The sequence below is a fragment of the Oncorhynchus mykiss genome, chromosome 2, assembly GCF_057628025.1.
Source record: "Oncorhynchus mykiss isolate SJ-2025 chromosome 2, ASM5762802v1, whole genome shotgun sequence".
In the NCBI taxonomy this organism is placed as follows: Eukaryota; Metazoa; Chordata; class Actinopteri; order Salmoniformes; family Salmonidae; genus Oncorhynchus; species Oncorhynchus mykiss.
Genome location: NC_143023.1, coordinates 75193751 through 75221181, shown reverse-complemented (window position 1 = coordinate 75221181; position 27431 = coordinate 75193751). Strand labels below are relative to the sequence as shown.

General features: G+C 42.3%; 2 protein-coding genes across 6 annotated transcripts in view; one reads left to right on the top strand and one right to left on the bottom strand.

The window, feature by feature from the left end:
- LOC110496093 (metabotropic glutamate receptor 3) overlaps positions 1–27431 on the top strand; it is a 918426-nt gene that overhangs the window by 203257 nt on the left and 687738 nt on the right. The gene's annotated exons all lie outside the window — the stretch shown is intronic.
- The window catches only part of LOC110501950 (voltage-dependent calcium channel subunit alpha-2/delta-1), a 106361-nt gene that overhangs the window by 39508 nt on the left and 39422 nt on the right, over positions 1–27431 (bottom strand). For all 5 annotated transcript variants that reach the window (XM_090207690.1, XM_036955525.2, XM_036955534.2 and 2 more), the window contains exons 4-7: positions 16083–16142; positions 15092–15127; positions 13733–13862; positions 4091–4222 (exon numbers count right to left, since the gene is read on the bottom strand). In XM_090207690.1, the coding sequence (XP_090063816.1) occupies positions 4091–4222; positions 13733–13862; positions 15092–15127; positions 16083–16142 (358 nt within the window). The remainder of the gene's footprint in view (positions 1–4090; positions 4223–13732; positions 13863–15091; positions 15128–16082; positions 16143–27431) is intronic.

Below are 27431 nucleotides of genomic sequence, written 5' to 3'. Positions count from 1 at the left end.
ATACCAGCGTGACAGATGTTCTCTTTTTCGTCTCATCCTCACCCACTGAATGACAATTACTGTAAGGAATTCTTTCCAAATAATAAAAAAAATGGAAAATTAACAAATGTACAGAAAGATCAGTGTGAAGGCCAAATTCTAGAGGAATAACTTTTTGAGGCTATTAAAACTTCTTCAGGATCGGTGGGTCCCCTGCGGGATGTTGTGCTAGCTTAGGCTAATGCGATTATCATGAGGTTGTAAGTAACAAGAACATTTCCCAGGACATAGACATATCTGATATTGTCAGAAAGCTTAAAATCTTGTTACTCTAACTGCACTGTCCAATTTACAGTAGCTATTACAGTGAAAGAAAACCATGCTATTGTTTGAGGAGAATGCACAGTTTTGAACATGAAAATGTATTAATAAACAAATTGGGCAGTCTTCATACAAAATGTTGAACAGAAATGCAATGGTTCACTGGATCAGTCTAAAACTTTGCACACATACTGCCGCCATCTATAGGCCAATATATATATATATATATATATATATATATATATATATATATATATATATATATTGCACTGGAATAATACATTATGTCCTTTCTCTTGCATTTCAAAGGTGATGGTACCAAAATATATTTTTTTAAACTGACGTTTATTTCTTTGTATTATATTTTACCAGATCTAATGTCTTATATTCTCCTACAAACTTCAAAGTGTTTCCTTTCAAATGGTACCAAGAATATGCATATCCTTGCTTCAGGGCCTGACCTACAGGCAGTTAGATTTGGGTAAGTCATTTTAGACGAAAATTGAAAAAAAGGGGCGGATCCTTAAATCCTTTCAGTCTGGAAAAACCGCAGGGCTTGATGGCATACCGGTATATTAATCCTTTTTTGATATACTCAAAGCTCCATTGTTAGCTTGTTTTAACTACTCCTATAGCAATGGTAGTCTGTCAGGTACTAAGCGGAAAGGTCTGACTTCAATATTATTAAAACAAGATGGCAATAATAAAGGTCCAGTCTATCTTAAAAACTGGAGGCCTCTTACACTTCAATGTTGTGATGCAAAAATACTAGCGAAATGCATAGCACTCAGAAATAAAAAGGATTTACCAGGTATTGTTCATCCTGATCAGACAGTTTTTTTTTTACATGGCCGAACATCATAAAACATCTAAGAAGCTAGGCCTGGTATTTATAGCAGATTTTGAAAAGGCCTTTGATAAAGTAAGACTGGATTTTTTCAATTTTGGTCATTCTCTTATAAAATGAGTAAAAGTAATGTATAGCAACCCCAGGTGTATAATAGTAAATCACGGCTATTTCTCAGAGAGTTTTGAATTGTCAAGAAGAGTTAAACAGGGGTGCCCGCTGTCACCATATCTATTTGTTTTGGCCATAAAAATGCTAGCTATTAAAATCAGATCAAATAACAACATTAAAGGGTTAGAAATCCAAGGATTTGTTACGCGGAGTGGAACAGGGGAACCCAAGAGCAGACTCAGACGAGGAGACTGGGATGAAGTAACCAAGTATTTATTGAAACACAGGGGAGAGATGGAGTGCAGGTCAGGGGAAGCATGGGCGGATGGCTGGAAACCAGGTGAGGAGGCTGAGGCTGGAGCAAGAGGGGTTGAGAAGGGAGTAGTAGAGTGGGAGTAGGGGAGTAGTAGAGTGGGGAATCCAGGACAGAGTAGCAGGATGATGAGATGTGGGACTGGAGACAGAGACCAGAGTCAGAGCAGGCAGAATGAGCAGAGATTACGATCTGGCAGTGTGGAAGTGGCAGGGCTGAGTATTAGTAGAGGTCTTGATTATGGAACAGGTTGCAGCTGGTGGGGATCTACCCTGACTCCAGCACACCTGTCTCTGCACGTAGATGTGACAGGCTTAAAACAAAGGTGTCCATGTATGCCGGTGACGAGTTTTATATTAAGTCCACAAGCTAGATCCCTGCAATGTCTCATTGAAGATCTAGATAACTTTTATGGACCTAATTATGATAAGTGCACAAAATTACGTATTGGATCTTTAATTACCCTGCAGTTTACCTATATAATGGGCTGAAGGTGAAGTAGACATACTTGGTATTCATATCACAAAAGATATACATGAGTTCTCCACAATGAAACTTGTAAAAATAGACAAGATCCTGCAACCATGGAGATGTAAACACCTGTCTACTTATGGAATAATTGTCCTAATTAACTCCATAGTCATATCTCAGTTTACTCACTTACTTATGGCGCTGCCTACTCCTGATGATTCGTTTTTCAAATCATATGAGCAAAACATATTTAGCTTTATCTGGGCCGCTAAACCAGAGAAGATAAAACGTGCCTATCTATTTAATGAATATGAATTGGGTGAGTTGAGATGATCAAATATAAAAGCACTAAACCTTTCTCTAAAAGCTTCACTTATTGAAAAGTTTTACTTGAACCCTAAATGATTCTCAAGTAGATGACTAAGAAAAGCTCATCCACTGTTTAAAAATGGCCTTTTTGCCTTTGTGCAGATTGTCATGTCTCATTTTTGATTAATTGAAAATTAATGATTAATTAAACAAGTATTGCAGAGCTGGCTACAATTTCAATTTCACCCCCTGAAAAGATAGAACAAATATTACAACCAATATTATGGCTGAAGTCAAATATGTTGGTTAATAAAATACCTGTATTTATGGGAAAGATGTTTGAAAAGGGTATTTTGTTTTTAAATTATATTGTAAATTAGAATGGTAGAGTTATGTCTTTCATGGAGTTATCAGAATTGTACGGGAAGGTCTGCTCAATCCAAGATTATAAGCAATTGATTATAGCAACACCTAAAAAATGGAGGAGGCGGGTGGCAGCGGGAGGAGGTAGGGAACTGGTATGTCTGCCCAATATAAAGAATCAAAACTAGGAATAAAAATAGCATAAATAGGCAAGTATACCAGTTTCATTTGAGGACCAGGATGTTGGAAAGTATACCAGTTTCATTTGAGGACCAGGATGTTGACAGCTGTGCCATACAGATTGCAAAATAGTTGGGAAGAGATGTTTGATGTACCAATTCCATGGTACATGGTACACATGGCTAACCATGTGTATGTAACAAATAAAATGTGATTTGATTTGGTATAGGGTGTGTGAGGTGATATATAAAACGACACAAGATTCAAGACATTGTGCTTTTCAGCTAAAATTATTATATAGAATTCTTGCCACCAACAAAATGTTGAATATTTGGGGCATACAATCATCGAAGCTCTGCAGATTTTGTTGTGAGGACACAGAATCAAAATACCATTTATTTTGGTTCTGTCCTCAGGTCGCCTGTTTCTGGTCTCAGGTTCAGGAATGGCTGAAAATGCATAACATTGATCTACAATTGACCCTAGAAATAGTACTGTTGGGAGATCTGGAGAGATATACTCATACTCTTAGTAAAAGTACTATCTTCAACTCGCAATCTATGGATTCTATTCTATTCGATTAGATAGATTGATATTGAATGTTAAACATCACAGCATAACTGAAAGATATATGGTGAGTAGAAATCTGAAGAGGGTGGCCAGCAGAGATAGATGGGATGGGCTGAGGGAAGCTGAGGGTTGGGATGTGGAACTGGAGACAAGTGGGAGTGGAGTTGTTGGAGGGGGATAGAATGGCAGTCAAAGTAAAACAATTAAAACATAACAAAAACTAAGTTTGAATGACACTGATGGGCAATGGTGTTACAGCTAATGTCAGTTTGCCTGAGGCTGATGCAGTGCAGGTGTTTGTACACATGCATATACAATGGCAAGAAACAGTATCTGTTCATTTTGTTGTTTGTTGGTGCATGAGGGGGGGAGGCACAGTAGCCTAGTGGTTAGAGTGTTGGGCTGGATCCAATCCCCGAACTGACGAGGTAAAAAATATGTTGTTTTGCCCCTAAACAAGGCAGTTAACTCACTGTTCCCCGGTAGGCCATCATTGTAAATAAGAATTTGTTCTTAACTGACTTGCCTAGTTAAATAAAGGTTAACAGTAACTTAACAATGATATTATAGCCTCAATGTGTATGTGTGTGTGTGTGTGTGTATGTGTGTGTGTGTGTGTATGTTACCTGGGTAGTATCGGGCCAGTCCAGTAGCACTACCAAACACCTGCCAGAGCAGAGTAGGGTCATCCTCTCTGTTCTTCTTAAACACACCCTCCAGTGCCTCTGTCCAGTTCAACTCATTCAGCACGATGGTGGCTACACACACACACACACACACACACACACACACACACACACACAAAACAGGTTGATGTTGGATTAAGACTACTATTCACAATGCCACCAACAATAATGTGAAAAGTGTAATGTAGAAACATGACATGTTTTAGTCTTATCCAGAGTGACTTCCAGTTAGTACATTCATCTGAAGATAGCTAGCTGGGAAAACCACATATCACAGTCATAGTAAGTACATTCATCTGAAGATAGCTAGCTGGGAAAACCACATATCACAGTCATAGTAAGTACATTCATCTGAAGATAGCTAGCTGGGAAAACCACATATCACAGTCATAGTAAGTACATTCATCTGAAGATAGCTAGCTGGGAAAACCACATATCAGTCATAGTAAGTACATTCATCTGAAGATAGCTAGCTGGGAAAACCACATATCACAGTCATAGTAAGTACATTAATCTGAAGATAGCTAGCTGGGAAAACCACATATCAGTCATAGTAAGTACATTCATCTGAAGATAGCTAGCTGGGAAAACCACATATCACAGTCATAGTAAGTACATTTCCCTCAATAAAGTAGCTAACAGCAAAGTCAGAGTTAGTAAGGGGGGAAAAGGGAAGAGGAAGTGGTGTGAGGGGGGGATGATGTGGGATTATGTCAGACACTCGGGTTTCAGATGTTTTTGGTAGATGGGCAGGGACTCTGCTGTCCTAGCTTCAGGGGGAAGCTGGTTCCACCATTGGGTGTGAGGACAGAGAAGAGCTTGGACTGGGCTGAGCGGGAGCTGCCCTCCTGTAGAGGTCAGAAAGAGACCAGAGGTGGCAGAACACAGTTGAACCTAGTCTGAGCTGTCATATTTAACAAAGCACATTCATAGGAGAGATGAAAGATCTGAAAACAGGAGGGGTGTGTGTGTGTGTGTCTTTTATGCATGTGCATGCAAGACAGAGCGATGAAGTTTAAGAGAACTAAGCTAAGCAGAGCACTGAACTGCGTCAACGATTCACAGATACAACCAAAATGCACACACTCTTACACAAGGATTAGACACACACACAGGCACACATCTCTCTCTTCTCCATCCATCCTTCTTTCACACAAATTTAATGCCAACTCCTTGTCATGCCAAACATGACATTGGCATTACAACGAACGAACATAGGAGTTGGCTAATGCAAAAACATATCTTGACAAAACAGTTCCAGATGACAATGCCTCTACAGAGAGATAAAGCTGCAGACTGTTTCCTTAGACAGGAGATTCATTAACATGCAGACACATGCCCACTCTCCATCCCTGTTCCATCTCTCTCCCACTGGAGACAGGGGCAAATACACCCCCCCCCCCACCCCTCCCAAAGCAATAACTGACCGTGTCCAAGGGCTAGCATTTAGACCTGACTAACTAATTCAACCATTCTTCACTTTATCCCAGGAGACACAAAGGAACGCCAGCGTGGATGTGTTTAACAATACTTGGTCTATACAAGGTCAAATGCTATTTCTAGGGGGTTATAGGGTTAAGGTTAGAATTATGGTTAAGGTTAGGGTTAGGGTTATGTAAAATTGGATTTTGAATGGGACTGAATTGTGTGTCCCCACAAGGTTAGTTATACAAGACTGTGTGTGTGTGTGTGTGTGTATAAATAAAGCTATTAGAGAAGATATCCAAACACCACAAGGGAAGAGGCTAACCAGAGAACAACATATCAGTCACTATGTCATTATAATTATAATTATTAGGGTGCATGAGTAATCAAGTACTTGAGTACTCTAATTAATGTTAAAAATCCATCTTTAACCAGAGATCCATATATTTTTTAAATACTCCGTGGCAACAAAGCGCTAGGCACGGATATCAAGCTGTTTCGAGTTTGTGTATATAGTACAGGGACGTTTTTGTTTGTTTTGGACTTCGGTGAGGGATTAATTCGATTAATTCTGACTATTTTGAGGAAGTGTATGCCGGCTACAGCACCTCAAAATAGACAAACAGTACTATTGCCGCTTTTTTCAAATTTTTCAAGTGAAGGTACTTTAAGGGAGTATGCGACTACTCGTTCAGTTCAGCTAGCCGAGTTCGAGTCCGAGTCCAGCCAAACTGAAGCCTGCTGACACTTTTAGAGTACCGAAATCTGTATTTTCAAATTGCAGAACATCAAAAATCTGTTTTAAACCATTTCACCTGCGTTTTGATTAGAAGTTCAGTGTATCTGTTTGCTTCAATAGAGTGATCAAGGGCATGCAACTGTCGTGTTCCTTTACAGAAAATACATTTGTGCAACACATTCTTCAGAAAAAGCTTCATTTTCATCAGATGACAACAGAAGTGCTACTCTATTTGGCTGGCAGCCACATAAGTAAATGGGCTTACAATGAAAAAGCATGGTATTTTTTTGCTAAAACGATGCATGGCCATCAAATGTATAATGTTTATAGTAGAAAGAATGTAGCCAGCTACATTTCCTAATCGAATGTTTAGCTTGAAGTTAATCTAGCATTTAAAAAAATAATTACTTGTGTCATGCACAAAGTAGATGTTCTAACCTGATTTGCTAAAACTATAGTTTGTTAACAAGAAATGAGTGTAGTGGTTGAAAAACGAGTTTTAAAGTTTCACCAACTTAAGTGTATGTAAACTTCCGACTTCAACTGTATATGGGGCAATTTAGAAATTCTAACTTGTTATCTGTAATAGTTATGATAAATTAGGCATTGTTGCGTGCTGTTAGCATATAGATAAATGCACATATTATTTTCCAGTGCGGGACTTGTGTAGTAAAAAGTAATTTTAATTTAATTTGAGTACTCAAAAAATTATAATAAGAGTACTCGAAACAGTGGAAAAAATGTCAAAAGCCCATCCCTAATAGTCATTCACATTCTAGGCAACTGGTTTCTAAACTTCACCCCAATTACATCCCTTCTTTCTGTTAATCTCTCTCTCCCTCCTTCTCTCTGTCCTTCCTCGCTCTCCTGTAGCCCGAGGATCCACTTATCACCTGTTTGATGGATAGCCTTCATTCTCTCTTGTGTGTGTGTAACACAGTTTTAGGTTCTGATTCAAACTGAGGAGGATATGAGAGGTAGGTGGACTGACACAGGTGTGTGTGTCTGTGGAGAAGAGTGATGGATGTGTCTTTTGTTGTGTGTGTGTGTGTGTGTGTGTGTGTGTGTGTGTGTGTGTGTGTGTGTGTGTGTGTATGTGTGTGATGGATGATCTATGTTGTGGGAGGGAACAGGCATTATGAATGTAATGACACAGACACAGACAGCTGAGAGACCAGACCGCTGTCACATCACACTCACTATGATGGATGGACCACACACACACACACACACACACACACACACACACACACACACACACACACACACACACACACACACCCATCCATCCATCTCTCCATTTCACTCCTTCTCTCTCCTCCCCAACCTCTCACACTCTCTCGTTGAGTGTGAGTGTGAGTGTGATAGATAGATAGATAGATAGATAGATAGATAGATAGATAGATAGATAGATGTGTGAGTGAGTGAGTGTGACAGATATGTATCCTGTATTGGGTGTGTGAGTGTGATAGATATGTATCCTGTATTGGGTGTGTGAGTGAGTGTGAGTGCAATAACTAGATATGTATCCTGTATTGGGTGTGTGAGTGAGATAACGATAGATAGATAAATAATATAGATAGATAGATAGATAGATAGATAGATAGATAGATAGATAGATAGATAGATAGATAGATAGATAGATAGATCTAGATCATATATTGGGTGAGTGTGAAAGATATGTATCCTATATTAGGTGTGTGTAATAGATATGTATCATGTATTGGGTGTGTGAGTGAGTGTGATAGATATGTATAATGTATTGGGTGTGTGAGTGAGTGTGATAGCTATGTATCATGTATTGTGTGTGTGTGATATATATGTATCATGTATTGGGTGTGTGTGATATATATGTATCATGTATTGGGTGTGTGTGATATATATGTATCATGTATTGGGTGTGTGTGATATATATGTATCATGTATTGGGTGTGTGTGATATATATGTATCATGTATTGGGTGTGTGTGATATATATGAATCATGTATTGGGTGTGTGTGATATATATGTATCATGTATTGGGGGTGTGTGATATATATGTATCATGTATTGGGTGTGTGTGATATATATGTATCATGTATTGGGTGTGTGAGATGGATAGATACAGTGCCTTGCGAAAGTATTCGGCCCCCTTGAACTTTGCGACCTTTTGCCACATTTCAGGCTTCAAACATAAAGATATAAAACTGTATTTTTTTGTGAAGAATCAACAACAAGTGGGACACAATCATGAAGTGGAACGACATTTATTGGATATTTCAAACTTTTTTAACAAATCAAAAACTGAAAAATTGGGCGTGCAAAATTATTCAGCCCCCTTAAGTTAATACTTTGTAGCGCCACCTTTTGCTGCGATTACAGCTGTAAGTCGCTTGGGGTATGTCTCTATCAGTTTTGCACATCGAGAGACTGACATTTTTTCCCATTCCTCCTTGCAAAACAGCTCGAGCTCAGAAGGTTGGATGGAGAGCATTTGTGAACAGCAGTTTCCACAGATTCTCGATTGGATTCAGGTCTGGACTTTGACTTGGCCATTCTAACACCTGGATATGTTTATTTTTGAACCATTCCATTGTAGATTTTGCTTTATGTTTTGGATCATTGTCTTGTTGGAAGACAAATCTCCGTCCCAGTCTCAGGTCTTTTGCAGACTCCATCAGGTTCTTACAGAATGGTCCTGTATTTGGCTCCATCCATCTTCCCATCAATTTTAACCATCTTCCCTGTCCCTGCTGAAGAAAAGCAGGCCCAAACCATGATGCTGCCAACACCATGTTTGACAGTGGGGATGGTGTGTTCAGGGTGATGAGCTGTGTTGCTTTTACGCCAAACATAATGTTTTGCATTGTTGCCAAAAAGTTCAATTTTGGTTTCATCTGACCAGAGCACCTTCTTCCACATGTTTGGTGTGTCTCCCAGGTGGCTTGTGGCAAACTTTAAACAACACTTTTTATGGATATCTTTAAGAAATGGCTTTCTTCTTGCCACTCTTCCATAAAGGCCAGATTTGTGCAATATACGACTGATTGTTGTCCTATGGACAGAGTCTCCCACCTCAGCTGTAGATCTCTGCAGTTCATCCAGAGTGATCATGGGCCTCTTGGCTGCATCTCTGATCAGTCTTCTCCTTGTATGAGCTGAAAATTTAGAGGGACGGCCAGGTCTTGGTAGATTTGCAGTGGTCTGATACTCCTTCCATTTCAATATTATCGCTTGCACAGTGCTCCTTGGGATGTTTAAAGCTTGGGAAATCTTTTTGTATCCAAATCCGGCTTTAAACTTCTTCACAACAGTATCTCGGACCTGCCTGGTGTGTTCCTTGTTCTTCATGATGCTCTCTGCGCTTTTAACGGACCTCTGAGACTATCACAGTGCAGGTGCATTTATACGGAGACTTGATTACACACAGGTGGATTGTATTTATCATCATTAGTCATTTAGGTCAACATTGGATCATTCAGAGATCCTCACTGAACTTCTGGAGGGAGTTTGCTGCACTGAAAGTAAAGGGGCTGAATAATTTTGCATGCCCAATTTTTCAGTTTATGATTTGTTAAAAAAGTTTGAAATATCCAATAAATGTCGTTCCACTTCATGATTGTGTCCCACTTGTTGTTGATTCTTCACAAAAAAATACAGTTTTATATCTTTATGTTTGAAGCCTGAAATGTGGCAAAAGGTCGCAAAGTTCAAGGGGGCCGAATACTTTCGCAAGGCACTGTATGTATCATGTATTGGGTGTGACGTGTCTTATCTGTGTGTCTTATCTGTGTGTAAAGAACACACCTCATTTGTATATACAGCTACCTCTAGAGGGAGAAAGATAATAAAGCTGTGTGTGTGTGTGTGTGTGTGTGTGTGTGTGTGTGTGTGTGTGTGTGTGTGTGTGTGTGTGTGTAGGGGCATCATTATAAAAACATTACATTCATATCTTGCATTGTGGGGATGTGATCTGAATGAACGTGGCTACAGTGGCTGTCTCCCTTTGTGTGATATACAATCATAGCCTTTGGCTCTTTAAGTTCATAGTTCAGCCACACCTCAGATTATTCCATTGGTTAGTGCATGCCTAACAAAGCCAATATCAAGTATAACAAGCTCATATCAAGTATTACAACATGTCAAATGTTCAGTTCAAATATGATCAAGAGGCTGAGCCTCAAGATGTTTCTGTATTAGATTTGTTGTTTAACATTTTCTAAGGCAGCAATGGGAGCTCTGATTATGGCTCCTGCCCATTAGTGAATTCATAGATGCTTGTATGCACTATCTCCCTCCTTCCCTCTCTCCCTACTTCCCTCTCTCCCTACTTCCCTCACTCACTCCTTCCCTCTCCCTCCTTCCCTCTCTCACTCCTTCCCTCTCTCCCTCCTTCCCTCTCTCCCTCCTTCCCTCTCTCTCTCTCATTTGTGAGGAAAATGAGGTGTGGTTTTCCAGCTCTGTTAGTCATGTCTGTTCTAATATTCCAACATTCTGTTTCTACGTCTCCCATCAGGGACAATGAATACACACAGACACACATTCATCCATCGCTTCCACCAGGAAGGCTGATTTCCTAAACCTGCTGCTCCCTCTTGACTGGAAAATCCAATTTTCCCCCCAGAGCGAGGCCAGCCCTGGCCTATTCCTGGAACCACATGGACTCTGGGTCAAATTGAACAGTTGGAACCTCTCTCACGTATGCATCTGCTCTCTGGTTCTCTCACTTTCTCTCTCTCTCTCTCAGCAGAACAATACTATACAGAAGAGAACACCTTGGGTTTTCCAATGTTTTTGTTGTAGGAAATATTCACATGTAAACGACAGCATACAGATGCAAACAAACATCAACGACATGGGAAACAACATCCACACACCATTTTGTTTCTCTCCATTGCCCATGCACTTCCAACACTTAGATAATAAAGCATTTGACCTTTCCAGTTTTTTATTAATTAAATAATCCAGTTTAAGTATACGATGATTGATGAGAAAAGTAGATTCCAACCCATCGGGTATATTACTGCACCATCATGTGCCATGTCGTGAAAAATGCAGACAGGCAGATGAAAAGTACATTTACATTGTAATACTTCTGACAGCCAACATTCTAACTCCGCCCATAACTTTTGGACTTTATAGCATTCCCAGAACGCATGGATTATTGGGTTTTCTGATTTCTATGGGGATTTTTAATAGAGATATTGGTCAGGTCGGCTATGTGTACCTACTAAACAACCAATCATATTCCAAGGACATTAAACAAAGCTCTCTCTCTCTTCCTTCCTCGCTCATCTCTTTCTTTGCTTCTCTCCCGCTCCAGGTGAGACCCAAACCCATACTATTATCCAGAAGTACACTGACAGATACTGTACTCATTACGCTCCACCATCAGTTTGGTCCACCATCATCAATCACAAGCCTTCCCCAAAGAGAGCGGGAGTAACCATGGGAACCATCCCTGACCCTAGCCAGCAAAGAGTCTGGAAAAGGACAAGATACACACACATGCTAGCACCCTAGCTCACATGGACACCTAATTTCTCACATGCACCTTCTCCCTCTCTGTGAGGTCAGTAGTGGCTAACCTTGGTTCCAGACGCTATCCCAGCAGGCTGAGGGGCATGCTGAAGGAGTGACTCCATCCTACTGCTCTTAGTGTGAGGGCTGACGCAACACACTACACGCCAATGACCCAGCGCACGCACATGCATGCAAGTCTAATCATACACATATGAACACACACAGAAAGCAGGAGCAGCCCCCATCAATATTAGACATAGCAGCGGGAGCTAATATCAGAAGAGCTTCTAGACAGCAGCTAAATACCAGTAAAAATACAACTCTACCAACCAACCTAAAAGAGCCCCACAGTGGAGGTATCATAATACCCATAAAACCTAGCGGTCACACAGGGAAAAAGTCACCTTGTCCTAGAGAGATTTACACTGTTATCGAAACATCACACCAGGGTAAGCCTACACAAAACACAGCCCTTATTTTAAGTGTTTCTAAAATCCCCTATGGGAAGAATGAATGGTGAAAAAATTATTGTAACCATTTTCTTGTTTGACTGCTAGGTTTTATGGGTATTATGACTCATACTGTGGTACTCTATCACACCAACCAAATAGCAAACTAACTGTACCACATACTGCATCCTACCCCGTATAGAGTATACAGTCTCTTAAATAGTATGGCTGACTGCAGACAACATGGAGAAGACATGATGTCATGTGTGGATGTTGTCTCCATAGGGAGAATATTGTGTCTGAACAATACAGATGATCAATAGAACACTTTCCAGAGACCCATGGTCCTGTATGGCTCAGTTGGTAGAGCATTGTGCTTGCATCACCATGATGTGGGTTGAATTCCAGGGACCACCCATATGTAAACATGTATGCACCCATGACTGTAAGTTGCTTTGGATAAAAGACACAAAAAATAACAAACATAATAATGCTGCTCTGCTGTTATTAAAGGTGCCATTTCTCTAGGGATTTGTATGTGTCGTTCTGCTGTTATTAAAGGTGCCATTTCTCGGTGCAATTTCTCTAGGGATTCGTATGTGTCGTTCTGCTGTTATTAAAGGTGCAATTTCTCTAGGGATTCGTATGTGTCGTTCTGCTGTTATTAAAGGTGCAATTTCTCTAGGGATTCGTATGTGTCGTTCTGCTGTTATTAAAGGTGCAATTTCTCTAGGGATTCGTATGTGTCGTTCTGCTGTTATTAAAGGTGCAATTTCTCTAGGGATTTGTATGTGTCGTTCTGCTGTTATTAAAGGTGCAATTTCTCTAGGGATTCGTATGTGTCGTTCTGCTGTTATTAAAGGTGCAATTTCTCTAGGGATTCGTATGTGTCGTTCTGCTGTTATTAAAGGTGCAATTTCTCTAGGGATTCGTATGTGTCGTTCTGCTGTTATTAAAGGTGCAATTTCTCTAGGGATTCGTATGTGTCGTTCTGCTGTTATTAAAGGTGCAATTTCTCTAGGGATTTGTATGTGTCGTTCTGCTGTTATTAAAGGTGCAATTTCTCTAGGGATTTGTATGTGTCGTTCTGCTGTTATTAAAGGTGCAATTTCTCTAGGGATTTGTATGTGTCGTTCTGCTGTTATTAAAGGTGCCATTTCTCTAGGGATTCGTATGTGTCGTTCTGCTGTTATTAAAGGTGCCATTTCTCTAGGGATTCGTATGTGTCGTTCTGCTGTTATTAAAGGTGCAATTTCTCTAGGGATTTGTATGTGTCGTTCTGCTGTTATTAAAGGTGCAATTTCTCTAGGGATTTGTATGTGTCGTTCTGCTGTTATTAAAGGTGCAATTTCTCTAGGGGTTCGTATGTGTCGTTCTGCTGTTATTAAAGGTACCATTTCTCTAGGGATTTGTATGTGTCGTATCCATGGTTACAATGTGTGTGTGTGTACGTGTATGTGCACTCACAGCCATCGTAGATGTCAGTAGGGATGTGTACAGCAGTGTGGTTGTGAGAGGTGAGGCGTTTAAACAACATATCTTCCTTAAAGGCTGGCCTGATCCGGTTCTTCCGACCCTCTGTCTCATTCACCTCCAACTAGAGGAGAGGAGAAAGGGAGTGGGTCAGACAGTGTCAGACAGGGATTTAGAACAGAGTAACACCTATGTCCACTGTTAGGCTGTCTGGATCTGGCTGTAACGGGGAGCCTAATAGAGTAGAGTTACATGTCCATTTGTATCAGGCAACTGTGCTGAACAGCTGTCCATCATTAGACACTTGTCTAGTGGTTCTATACCTCACTGGTTCAGAGGAAGGAATGGTGTGGAGGAAGCTGGGTTAAACCGGCCTCAGCTTCAAGGCTGAAACTGCCTGTAACAACCTCTGTGGATTAACATGACACATTTCTTCCACATACAGCCTACTATTAAAGGAGAGAAGACAAAGCTTGATGGATATTTCCAATAGTGTGTTTACCAATTCACATCAATGGGAGAGAGAGAGAGGGACAGAGAGACGAGGGAGAACGAGAGAGGGAGAGAGACAGCGAAGAGGGAGCGAGCGAAGAGAGAGAGCAGAGAGAGAGAGTGAATAGAGAGAGAGAAGAGAGCGAAGAGAGAGAGAGAGAGAGCGAAGAGAAAGAGAGCGAAGAGAGAGTGAAGAGAGTGAAGAGAGAGAGAAGAGAGTGTAGAGAGAGAGGAGAGAGAGAGCGAAGAGAGAGAGAGCGAAGAGAGAGTGAGTGAGAGAGAGCAGAGAGAGAATAAGAGAGAGCGAGAGAGAGAGAGAGAGAGAGAGAGAGAGAGAGAGAGAGAGAGGGAGAGAGCGAAGAGAAAGAGAGGAGAGATAGAGATAGAGCAAAGAGAGAGAGAGTGAAGAGAAAGAGAGTGAAGAGAGAGAGAGCGCGAACAGAGAGAGAGAGAGCGAACAGAGAGAGAGAATGGGGGAAGGGGAATAGGAAGAGTCTCATAATAAAGCAACAGTAGCAGCTCATACATCTCAACTGTCAATTAGTAGAAGCACACCAGGGACCTCTTCACCTGAGAGAAAGGAAGAGAAGGGGGATATGAAGACAGGGAGGGAGGTGTGAGGGATGAAGATAGAAATGGATTGAGGAGGTTGGGAAAAGAAGGAGAGCAAAGAGGTTTAACGGGGAAGGGAAAAGAAGGAGAGTGAGAAAGAGAATGTGAAAGAGAGGGAAAGAGAAAGAGAAGGGGGGGCTGTCCTAGACTAAACCACCAGTCTGTATCGGAGTAAGATTGTGGGTTGATTATAGATGCAGCTCTGTGTGAGAATCATGTGTTTGTTCGAGAAGGAAGAAAAATACTCACATTGTCCTTTGCATTGTAGTAAACAATGTCACCATCCTGAAACAAATAATACAAATATCTTAGTGAGCATTTGTGTGTGTGTGTGTGTGTGTACTGTATGTGTGTGTATGTATGTGTGTGTACATACTGTACGTGTGCAAGTGTGTTTGTTGGACAGCGAGAGAGAGAGAGAGAGAGAGAGAGAGAGAGAGAGAGAGAGAGAGAGAGACAGAGAGAGAGAGAGAGAGAGAGAGAGAGAGAAAGAGAGGGGTACTCGTTAGGTAGAGGCCATCTGTGGACATTTAATGGCCTATAATATGGAATGAATAATAACAGTTCATTTTATAACAACAACAATAAACCATATTGGTCTTGTTCTATTATACAGGATGCATGGCCGCCAACTCAAGCATGCCACATGTGTGTGTGTGTGTGTGTGTGTGTGTGTGTGAGTGAGTGTGTGTGTCTGTCTTTGTATGTGTGTGTGTCTGTGTGTCTGTCTTTGTATGTGTGTGTGTCTGTCTTTGTATGTGTGTGTGTCTGTGTGTCTGTCTTTGTATGTGTGTGTGTGTGTGTGTGTCTGTCTGTCTTTGTATATGTGTGTGTCTGTGTGTCTGTCTTTGTATGTGTGTGTGTCTGTGTGTCTGTCTTTGTATGTGTGTGTGTGTGTGTGTTTCTGTGTGTGCAGTGTTTACCCTATATTGATTTAGCTAACCACGCTACCTCTGCCACCACTGCTGAAAAAAAATCCTAGGGGAAACACTAGTGTGTTTGTTGAAGCCATATCTTCCCTCCACTCTAGCCCATAAAGAGAGCAGTGAGAGAACACCATCTACAGTACGGTCATCTGAGGTTGCCGTCTCTCAGCCAATGAGTAGTGAGTGTTCCAGTACTAAACAGCTGACACACATCAGACACATTCTTACTACACATTCGGGATGGGAGGGGTGACTTACAGCTACAGTATATCATGTAAATGCAATGTTGGTTCTAATTAGAATCCGAGTTTTACCGCATACTCATCCTTCCACTGGTGTTCCATCTGGAAATTCTCAGCAAATGTGGCCAGAGTCTAGAAGAGACAAAGATAACACGTAAAAAAATTATGTTTTACATATACAGTGAGGGGAAAAAGTATTTCATCCCCTGCTGATTTTGTACATTTGCCCACTGACAAAGAAATGATCAGTCTATAATTTTAATGGTAGGTTTATTTGAACAGTAAGAGACAGAATAACAACAAGTACATCCTGAAAAACAAATGTCAAAAATGTTATAAATTGATTTGCATTTTACTGAGGGAAATACGTTTTTGACGCCCTCTCAATCAGAAAGATTTCTGGCTCCAAGGTGTCTTTTATACAGGTAACGAGCTGAGATTAGGAGCACACTCTTAAAGGGAGTGCTCCTAATCTCAGTTTGTTCCCTGTATAAAAGACACCTGCCCACAGAAGCAATCAATCAATCAGATTCCAAACTCTCCACCGTGGCCAAGACCAAAGAGCTCTCCAATGATGTCAGGGACAAGATTGTAGACCTACACAAGGCTGGAATGGGCTACAAGACCATCGCCAAGCAGATTGGTGAGAAGGTGACAACAGTTGGTGCGATTATTCGCAAATGGATGAAACACAAAAGAACTGTCAATCTCCCTTGGCCTGGGGATCCATGCAAGATCTCACCTCGTGGAGTTGCAATGATCATGAGAATGGTGAGGAATCAGCCCAGAACTACACGGGAGGATCTTGTCAATGATCTCAAGGCAGCTGGGACCATAGTCACCAAGAAAACAATTGGTAACACACTACGCCGTGAAGGACTGAAATCCTGCAGCGCCCGCAAGGTCCCCCTGCTCAAGAAAGCACATATACATGCCCGTCTGACGTTTGCCAATGAACATCTGAAAGATTCAGAGGACAACTGGGTGAAAGTGTTGTGGTTAGATGAGACCAAAATGGAGCTCTTTGGTATCAATTCAACTCGCCGTGTTTGGAGGAGGAGGAATGCTGCCTATAACCCCAAGAACACCATCCCCACCGTCAAACATGGAGGAGGAAACATTATGCTTTGGGGGTGTTTTTCTGTAAAGGGGACAGGACAACTTCACCGCATCAAAGGGACGATGGACGGGGCGATGTATCCTCAGCCAGGGCATTGAAAATGGGTCGTGATGGGTATTCCAGCATGACAATGACCCAAAACACATGGCCAAGGGAACAAAGGAGTGGCTCAAGAAGAATCACATTAAGGTCCTGGAGTGGCCTAGCCAGTCTCCAGATCTTAATCCCATAGAAAATCTGTGGAGGGAGCTGAAGGTTCAAGTTGCCAAACGTTAGCCTCGAAACCTTAATGACTTGGAGAAGATCTGGAAAGAGGAGTGGGATAAAATCCCTCCTGAGATGTGTGCAAACCTGGTGGCCAACTACAAGAAACGTCTGACCTCTGTGATTGCCAACAAGGGTTTTGCCACCAAGTACTAAGTCATGTTTTGCAGAAGGGTCAAATACTTATTTCCCTCATTAAAATGCAAATCAATTTATAACATTTTTGACATGCGTTTTTCTGGATTTTTTGTTGTTATTCTGTCTCTCACTGCTCAAATAAACCTACCATTAATATTATAGACTGATCATTTCTTTGCCAGTGGGCAAACATAGAAAATCAGCAGGGGATCAAATACTTTTTTCCCTCACTGTATAGGTAACACAACATTTTGAGTCTGCCTGTAGATACAGTGTTACCCATATTTTTGACATATTCAGATGAAAAAATTGCATATTTCAATATGGAAACATCATTAAAGAGATTCTCCAGTACTTTGGTATACTTTTTAGCCAGTAGTTCTGAAAGCAGCGCTCACGAGCCAAAAGTGGTCCCAGAAAATGGAATACTACGTCACATATGTGCAGATATGTGCACCACGTCATTGATTTCTCTCTCGTTCTGATGCAGGTATGAACTACACATTGACACATCCAGCCCAAAGCAGGAGGTTTCAAAAATACATAGTAGTCATACTTAGTATACTTAGCAGTATATGTACAAAACCCATTTTACCACAGCATTATATCTCAGTTCTTTAGGCACTGCCATCTCAGGCCTCAGCTTCAGGCCTCAGCTTTAAAGGTAACCAGACATTCATACAGAGATATATGGCCATTGACACAGTCCAGTCAGAGGGAGCCTAGTTCTTAAGTTTAGTGAATCAGATAGAGGAATGAGAGTAACAGTCTGATATTATGCTGAAACTCATAGGGTCAGGATTTAAAGGTCACACACACTTCACCTGGGAGAGAAGGAGCTGCAGCACTCTGCAGAAAGTCAAGAGGGTGTGTGTGTGTGTCTCATCTCATAGCAGAAAGTCAAGAGGATGTGTGTGTGTGTCTCGGCTCATAGAAAGTCAAGAGGGAGGGATTACTATCTGAAGAGCTGTCAATCAAAGTAAAACACCAGAGAGGATATAACAACAGTGACCTCCACACACTCCTGTCTCACTTGCTCTGACACACTCACACAAGTGGGTAATGTAATCTCTCTCTACAGCTACTGTATGACGGTGGCCATGTCAAGACACAGATCACCTTTATTTAAACTTCACAACATGATACAGAGGGAGATACGGAGAGAGAGAGAGAGAGAGAGAGAGAGAGAGAGAGAGAGAGAGAGAGAGAGGGAGAGAGAGAGAGAGAGAGAGAGAGACAGAGAGAGAGAGAGACAGAGAGAGAGAGAGAGAGAGAGACAGACAGACAGACAGATAGACAGAGAGACACAGAGAGAGAGAGAGAGTCAGAGATAGAGAGAGAGAGAGAGAGAGAGAGAGACAGAGAGGCAACATACAGTAGATACATAAATGTAGAGTGCATGTGGTGTAAGAGTTGAGGAGACGACCCAGTATAACTCCAACCCTCCAGACAGTCCAGACTAACTGCAATAGGCTGATGGTGGGTAAAGTGATCAATGCTGAGAGGGTGTGTCCCAGTATGAGGTGTGGTGTTCCAGTCTGTGGGCCTTAACTACACCCACCTGCCAAGCATAAGGTCTCCAGTCAGCCCCAAGTCAACGACCAGCACCCTTGTTAGTATATAATAGAAACAGTATGTTAGCATGTGCCAAATGACACAACTGCTAGGTGCGTGTGTAACTAACTGTAAGTTGCTATGGACACGATGCGTCTGTGGAATGACATGGTGTTAGGGTTGTGTGTGTGTGTGTGTGTGTGTGTGTGTGTGTGTGTCTGTGTCTGCGTTTACTCTGACATAGGTGTAAGATTAAAATGTACCTGTGTGCGTCCAGGAAAAGGGAAACACTGTCACGCTCAGAATTAGAAAAGTAAGACTATGACAATTAGTTGCAGCAGTAAAAACACCCCCTCTCCTTGCAACCCACCCTGCTCTCCTAGGCTGAGTTCTACACATGGTTCTGCTTCCACCTCCTCTGTACAAGCTGTGAGGAGCTATAAACACACAGAACTCCCGGCACCGGCACATATACACATGCAAATATACACACGTACACACACACACACACACATATGCGTGAATACACAGTGTACAACTATTTCTCCCTCCATTCAGACCTCCCTTCCATCTCCTCCCATCATACTAGATCCCCAGGACGGTGTCTATGTGATGTGTAAGGATAAGATCAATGACTTCAGGTCATAATAATGTTTTATACATCACAAGATCTTGGTAATACAAAATACAGACAAATACAGAGCCAGTAATATGGCTGAATGAGCTATGATCAACAATAAAGCTACAGTCAGAGCACACACACAGTCACACATCTCCTGAGAGTGCAGATCGAGAGAAGCGTTAAAAATTCATGACAGGGTTTCGACGAGGCTCCTCTCCCCTAGAGGGAAGGAGGGGGGAGACGGGGAGATCTAATTACACCTCCTTTCTCCCTCCCTCCCTCCCTCCCTCCCTCCCTCCCTCCCTCCCTCCCTCCCTGTTTCTTTCTCTCTCTCTCTGTGTCTGTCTCTATCTCTGTCTCTCTCTCTCTGTCTGTCTCTCTCTCTCTGTCTGTCTCTATCTCTGTCTGTCTCTCTCTCTGTCTGTCTCTCTCTATGTCCGTCTCTCTCTCTGTCTGCCTCTCTCTCTAACAGACAGGAGCTCAGAGGGTTATCAGCCCATCCTTAGAGGAGAACAACAACACATAGATTAAACACGCTAAACGTCACATACAGCGCATCATGCTACAGAGCTTTGATTAGATTACTGAGCTAACTACTGTCTGCGTCTCCATAACAACACTGGATCCACCTCTCGATAAGGAGCACCAGTGTCAACAGGTAAAACGCTGATTTGATCAAAATGTGCAGAGGTAAATGTGTCTGTGGGAGTATCTGTAATGAACCACATGTATTAACCTTGCCTGAGACATGAAGACTAGGCTTTTGCTCGGTTGACTAACATAGTCTTGTGGCAGGCAACTCGGGTTCGAACCCTATCGAATTATTGGAAGTATGAAACATCTTCCTGTTGTTGTAATGTGTTTTAAGGATTGTAGATGGGATGATGATGCAGAGGAGTGTAGAGGAGAGAAAATCCCTCCATCTCCATCAGAGGTGGCTGATGATCACCCCACTGTAACAGTCCAACAGGGCATGATCTCACCAGGGGTAGAGGTTGGAGGTCAGGGGTTAGGAGAGATGACCGTCAGGTCTCAGTGATAGATAACGGAATTTTAGGATTATAAAATAGTTACCACATGCTGACATACACTAGATGTGAAAAACATATGAGAAGTCTTTTGACCTAGCTTGGTTTCTCAATTGACTACCTCGCCTGGTTCGCCAACTTCTTCTCTGAGTTCAGTGTGTCAAATCGGAGGGCCTGTTGTCCGGACCTCTGGCAGTCTCTATGGGGGTGCCACAGGGTTCAATTATCGGGCCGACTCTCTTCTCTGTATATGTCGCTCTTGCTGCTGGTGATTCTTTGATATACCTCTACGCAGACGACACCATTCTGTATACCGCTGGCCCTTCTTTGGACACTGTGTTAACTAACCTCCAGACGAGCTTCAATGCCATACAACTTTCCTTCCGTGGCATCCAACTGCTTTTAAACGCCTAGGTGTTTAAATACCTAGGTGTCTGGTTAGACTGTAAACTCTCCTTCCAGACTCACATTAAACATCTCCAATCCAAAATTAAATATAGAATCTGCTTCCTATTCCGCAACAAAGCATCCTTCACTCATGCTGCAAACATACCTTCGTAAAACTATCCTACCGATCCTCGACTTCGGCGATGTCATTTACAAAATAGCCTCCAACACTCTACTCAACAAATTGGATGCAGTCTACCACAGCGCCAACCATTTTGTCACCAAAGCTCCATATACTACCCACCACTGACCTGTACGCTCTCGTTGGCTGGCCCTCGCTTCATACTCGTCGCCAAACACACAAGTCTCTGCTAGGTAAAGCCCCGCCTTATCTCAGCTCACTGGTCACCATAGCAGCACCCACCTGTAGCACGCGCTCCAGCAAGTATATGTCACTGGTCACCCCCAAAGCCAATTCTTCCTTCGGCCACCTCTCCTTCCAGTTCTCTGCTGCCAATGACTGGAACGAACTGCAAAAATCACTAAAGCTGGAGACTCTTACCTCCCTCACTAGTTTAAGCACCAGCTGTCAGAGCAGCTCACAGATCACTGCACATAGCTCATCTGTAAATAGCCCATCCAATCTACCTCATCCCCATACTGTATTTATTTATTGCTTGCTCCTTTATACCGCAGTATCTCTATTTGCACATTCGTCTTCTGCACATTCTACCATTCCAGTGTTTAATTGCTATATTGTAATTACTTCGCCACTATGGCCTATTTATTTCCTTAACTCTTTATCCTACCTCATTTTCACATGCTGTAACTCTGTGTCGTTGTATGTGTCGAACTGCTGTGCTTTATCTTGGCCAGGTCACAGTTCCAAATGAGAACTTGTTCTCAACTAGCCTACCTGGTTAAATAAAAAATAAATAAATAAAAACCTGTAAGGGCAGGGGGTTTAAACCTATCCCAAACCTTAAGCCTTACCTTAACCATTCAGAATGAATGCCCACACTTAACCCTTACCTTAACCATTCAGAATGAATGCCCAAACTTAACCCTCACCTTAACCATTCGGAACGAATGCCACAACTTAACCCTCACCTTAACCATTCAGAATGAATGCCCAAACTTAACCCTTACCTTAACCATTCAGAATGAATACCACAACTTAACCCTTAACATCAAAATATGATGTTTGGCAAAATGGAACAATACAGAGCAGCAGGAGCAACAAAAACACTTAGAAATTAGATGTTTGGAGCAACTTTGAAATTTGACCTTTGGAGAACGTGGATGAATGTCTAATTCTGCAGTGATAATGTGAGAGCTTGTTGACAGTACAGCACTGGCTAACTGGACAACATCTCCAACCTGCAATCCCACAGAGGGATACTAGTCATAGTTGTCACTCTGCTGGTCCTGATATTTATAGACAGAGGATGCTACGATATGGAGGAAGTGAAAAGAGAAAGATATATATAGAGAAAAAAAAGAGCTTGTTTGGTAAGCATCAAGGGTCCGTTATTCCCTTCCCTCAGATCCAGGAGCAATAGCACACAAATAACATGACGTGAGGGGCGTGGGCCTGTGTCACCATGCCTGACCACATACATAGATAAACCACTAGACAGATATACCCCTCAATCAGGATCCAAATGGCAACAAGAGCATTAACATCTACAACATTTGTAGAATTCTTCAAAAAAATAAAAACACTTACAGTCATTGAGCATTATACAGTAGCTTGCAGAATCACTTGGTTGCACATCTAATATCCGAACCCAGAGATTACCATGCATGAACAGATATCAGTGAATACTGATGTATGACTCCCTCTCTCTCTTTATATATACAGTTGAAGTCGGACATTTACATACACCTTAGCCAAATACATTTAATGTCGGATTTTCACAATTCCTGACATTTAATCATAGTAAAAAAAAAATATATATATTTTTTTTTTTCTTTATTTAACCAGGTAGGCTAGTTGAGAACAAGTTCTCATTTGCAACTGCGACCTGGCCAAGATAAAGCATAGCAGTGTGAACAGACAACACAGAGTTACACATGGAGTAAACAATTAACAAGTCAATAACACAGTAGAAAAAAAGAGAGTCTATATACATTGTGTGCAAAAGGCATGAGGAGGTAGGCGAATAATTACAATTTTGCAAATTAACTCTGGAGTGATAAATGATCAGATGGTCATGTACAGGTAGAGATATTGGTGTGCAAAAGAGAAGAAAAGTAAATAAATATAAACAGTATGGGGATGAGGTAGGTAAAATTGGGTGGGCTATTTACCGATAGACTATGTACAGCTGCAGCGATCGGTTAGCTGCTCAGATAGCAGATGTTTGAAGTTGGTGAGGGAAATAAAAGTCTCCAACTTCAGCGATTTTTGCAATTCGTTCCAGTCACAGGCAGCAGAGAACTGGAACGAAAGGCGGCCAAATGAGGTGTTGGCTTTAGGGATGATCAGTGAGATACACCTGCTGGAGCGCGTGCTACGTGTGGGTGTTGCCATCGTGACCAGTGAACTGAGATAAGGCGGAGCTTTACCTAGCATGGACTTGTAGATGACCTGGAGCCAGTGGGTCTGGCGACGAATATGTAGCGAGGGCCAGCCGACTAGAGCATACAGGTCGCAGTGGTGGGTGGTATAAGGTGCTTTAGTAACAAAACGGATGGCACTGTGATAAACTGCATCCAGTTTGCTGAGTAGAGTATTGGAAGCTATTTTGTAGATGACATCGCCGAAGTCGAGGATCGGTAGGATAGTCAGTTTTACTAGGGTAAGTTTGGCGGCGTGAGTGAAGGAGGCTTTGTTGCGGAATAGAAAGCCAACTCTAGATTTGATTTTTGATTGGAGATGTTTGATATGAGTCTGGAAGCAGAGTTTACAGTCTAGCCAGACACCTAGGTACTTATAGATGTCCACATATTCTAGGCCGGAACCATCCAGGGTGGTGATGCTAGTCGGGCGTGCGGGGGCAGGCAGCGAACGGTTGAAAAGCATGCATTTGGTTTTACTAGCGTTTAAGAGCAGTTGGAGGCCACGGAAGGAGTGTTGTATGGCATTGAAGCTTGTTTGGAGGTTAGATAGCACAGTGTCCAAGGACGGGCCGGAAGTATACAGAATGGTGTCGTCTGCGTAAAGGTGGATCAGGGAATCACCCGCAGCAAGAGCAACATCATTGATTCATACAGAGAAAAGAGTCGGCCCGAGAATTGAACCCTGTGGCACCCGCATAGAGACTGTCAGAGGACCGGACAGCATGCCCTCCGATTTGACACACTGAACTCTGTCTGCAAAGTAGTTGGTGAGGCAGTCATTAGAAAAACCGAGGCTACTGAGTCTGCCGATAAGAATATGGTGATTGACAGAGTCGAAAGCCTTGGCAAGGTTGATGAAGACGGCTGCACAGTACTGTCTTTTATCGATGGCGGTTATGATATCGTTTAGTACCTTGAGCGTGGCTGAGGTGCACCCGTGACCGGCTCGGAAACCAGATTGCACAGCGGAGAAGGTACGGTGGGATTTGAGATGGTCAGTGACTTGTTTGTTGACTTGGCTTTCGAAGACCTTAGATAGGCAGGGCAGGATGGATATAGGTCTGTAACAGTTTGGGTCCAGGGTGTCTCCCCATTTGAAGAGGGGGATGACCGCGGCAGCTTTCCAATCCTTGGGGATCTCAGACGATATGAAAGAGAGGTTGAACAGGCTGGTAATAGGGGTTGCGACAATGGCGGCGGATAGTTTCAGAAATAGAGGGTCCAGAAAGGCATGGCCAGCCGTTGAGAAATGCTTGTTGAAGTTTTCGATAATCATGGATTTATTGGTGGTGACCGGGGTGGTCGTTTGACTGCGGATCTGTAGCGGATACAGGCAATGAGGCAGTGATCGCTGAGATCCTGGTTGAAGACAGCGGAGGTGTATTTGGAGGTCTATGAGGGTGCCCTTGTTTACAGATTTAGGGTTGTACCTGGTGGGTTCCTTGATGATTTGTGTGAGATTGAGGGCATCTAGCTTAGATTGTAGAACTGCCGGGGTGTTAAGCATATCCCAGTTTAGGTCACCTAACAGAACAACTCTGAAGCTAGATGGGGGGCGATCAATTCACAAATGGTGTCCAGGGCACAGCTGGGAGCTGAGGGGGGTCGGTAGCAGGCGGCAACAGTGTGAGACTTATTTCTGGAGAGAGTAATTTTTAAAATTAGTAGTTTGAACTGTTTGGGTATGGACCTGGAAAGTATGACATTACTTTGCAGGCTATCTCTGCAGTAGACTGCAACTCCTCCCCCTTTGGCAGTTCTATCTTGACGGAAAATGTTATAGCTGGGTATGGAAATCTCAGAATTTTTGGTGGCCATCCTGAGCCAGGATTCAGACACGGCAAGGACATCAGGGTTAGCAGAGTGTGCTAAAGCAGTGAGTAGAACAAACTTAGGGAGGAGGCTTCTGATGTTGACATGCATGAAACCAAGGCTTTTTTGATCACAGAAGTCAACAAATGAGGGTGCCTGGGGACATGCAGGGCCTGGGTTTACCTCCACATCACACGCGGAACAGAGGAGGAGTAGTATGAGGGTGCGGCTAAAGGCTATCAAAACTGGTCGCCTAGAGCGTTGGGGACAAAGAATAAAAGGAGCAGATTTCTGGGCATAGTAGAATATATTCAGGGCATAATGCGCAGACAGGGGTGCGGGTACAGCGGAGGTGATGATAAGCGAGGTTGTATCTCTGGACATGCTGGTTGTAATGGGTGAGGTCACCGCATGTGTGGGAGGTGGGACAAAGGAGGTATCAGGGGTATGAAGAGTGGAACTAGGGGCTCCATTGTAAACTAAAACAATGATAACTAACCTGAACAACAGTATACAAGGCATATTGACATTTGAGAGAGACATACAGCGAGGCATACAGTAATCGCAAGTGTTGATTGGGAGAGCTAGCTAAAACAGTAGGTGAGACAACAACAGCTAATAAGCTAGCACAACAACAGCAGGTAAAATGACGTTGACTAGGCAGAGAGGGTCGGATTAACTACACCTGCCTGAGTGCGGCTGGGGCCGACAGATAAAAAAAAAATGCCCTGTCTTAGGCCAGTTAGGATCACCACTTTATTTTAAGAATGTGAAATGTAAGAATAATAGTAGAGAGAATGTAATAGTGCCTGTGTGTAGCTGGTGTAGAGGAGTCAGGCTCGGGACAGCAGATATGAGTAATAAACGTAATTTACTCAAATATTCACAAATACAACACAATAAATCGAGCCCACAATAACGGACAGTACTACAAACACTCACAAACAACCATGGGGGAACAGAGGGTTAAATAATGAACACGTAATTGGGGGATGGAAACCAGGTGTGTAAGACAAGGACAAAACATACGGAAAATTAAAAGTGGATCGGCGATGGCTAGAAGGCCGGTGACGCCGAACGCCGCCCGAACAAGGAGAGGGACCGACCTCGGCGGAAGTAGTGACAGAGAATGCCTTATTTCAACTTTTATTTATTTCATCACATTCCCAGTGCGTCAGTAGTTTACATACACTCAATAAGTATTTGGTAGCATTGTCTTGAAATTGTTTAACTTGGGTCAGGTAGCCTTCCACAAGCTTCCCACAATAAGTTGAATTTTGGCCCATTCTGCCTCACAGAGCTGGTGTAACTGAGTCAGGTTTGTAGGCCTCCTTGCTCGCACACACATATTCAGATTGGTTTAACACTTTTTTGGTTACTATATGATTCTATATGTGTTATTTGTTTTGTTTGGATGTCTTCACTGTTACTCCACAATGTAGAAATAGTACAAATAAAGAAAAAACATTTATTTAGGTGTGTTCAAACTTTTGACTGGTACTGTATACATAGGCCACATCATCAGACAGATTGAGCTGAGAGAACAGTGTAATTATATGTGTCAAAAGAAAGAAGAAAAGAAAGAACAACACAATGCAATGACATGAGGTGTGACAACAAACCACCCACACTGAGATTACTAAAGACAAACAAATGGCTTCAATCGGATCACATAGAGAGAGAGGGAGGAATTATTTCAAAGACGAGGGAGACACAAAGAATAGAAAATACACAATAAGATACTAAGAAAGGAAAGGAGAGAGACAGAGAGAGAGAGAGAGAGTGAGAGAGAGAGAGAGAGACAGAGAGAGAGAGAGAGAGAGAGAGAGAGAGAGAGAAAGAGAGAGAGAAAGAGAGAGAGAGAGAGAGAAAGAGAGAGAGAGAGAGTAAAATAGATGTCCAGTGGTGTCTCTGTTGGCTGTGCAAGGAAG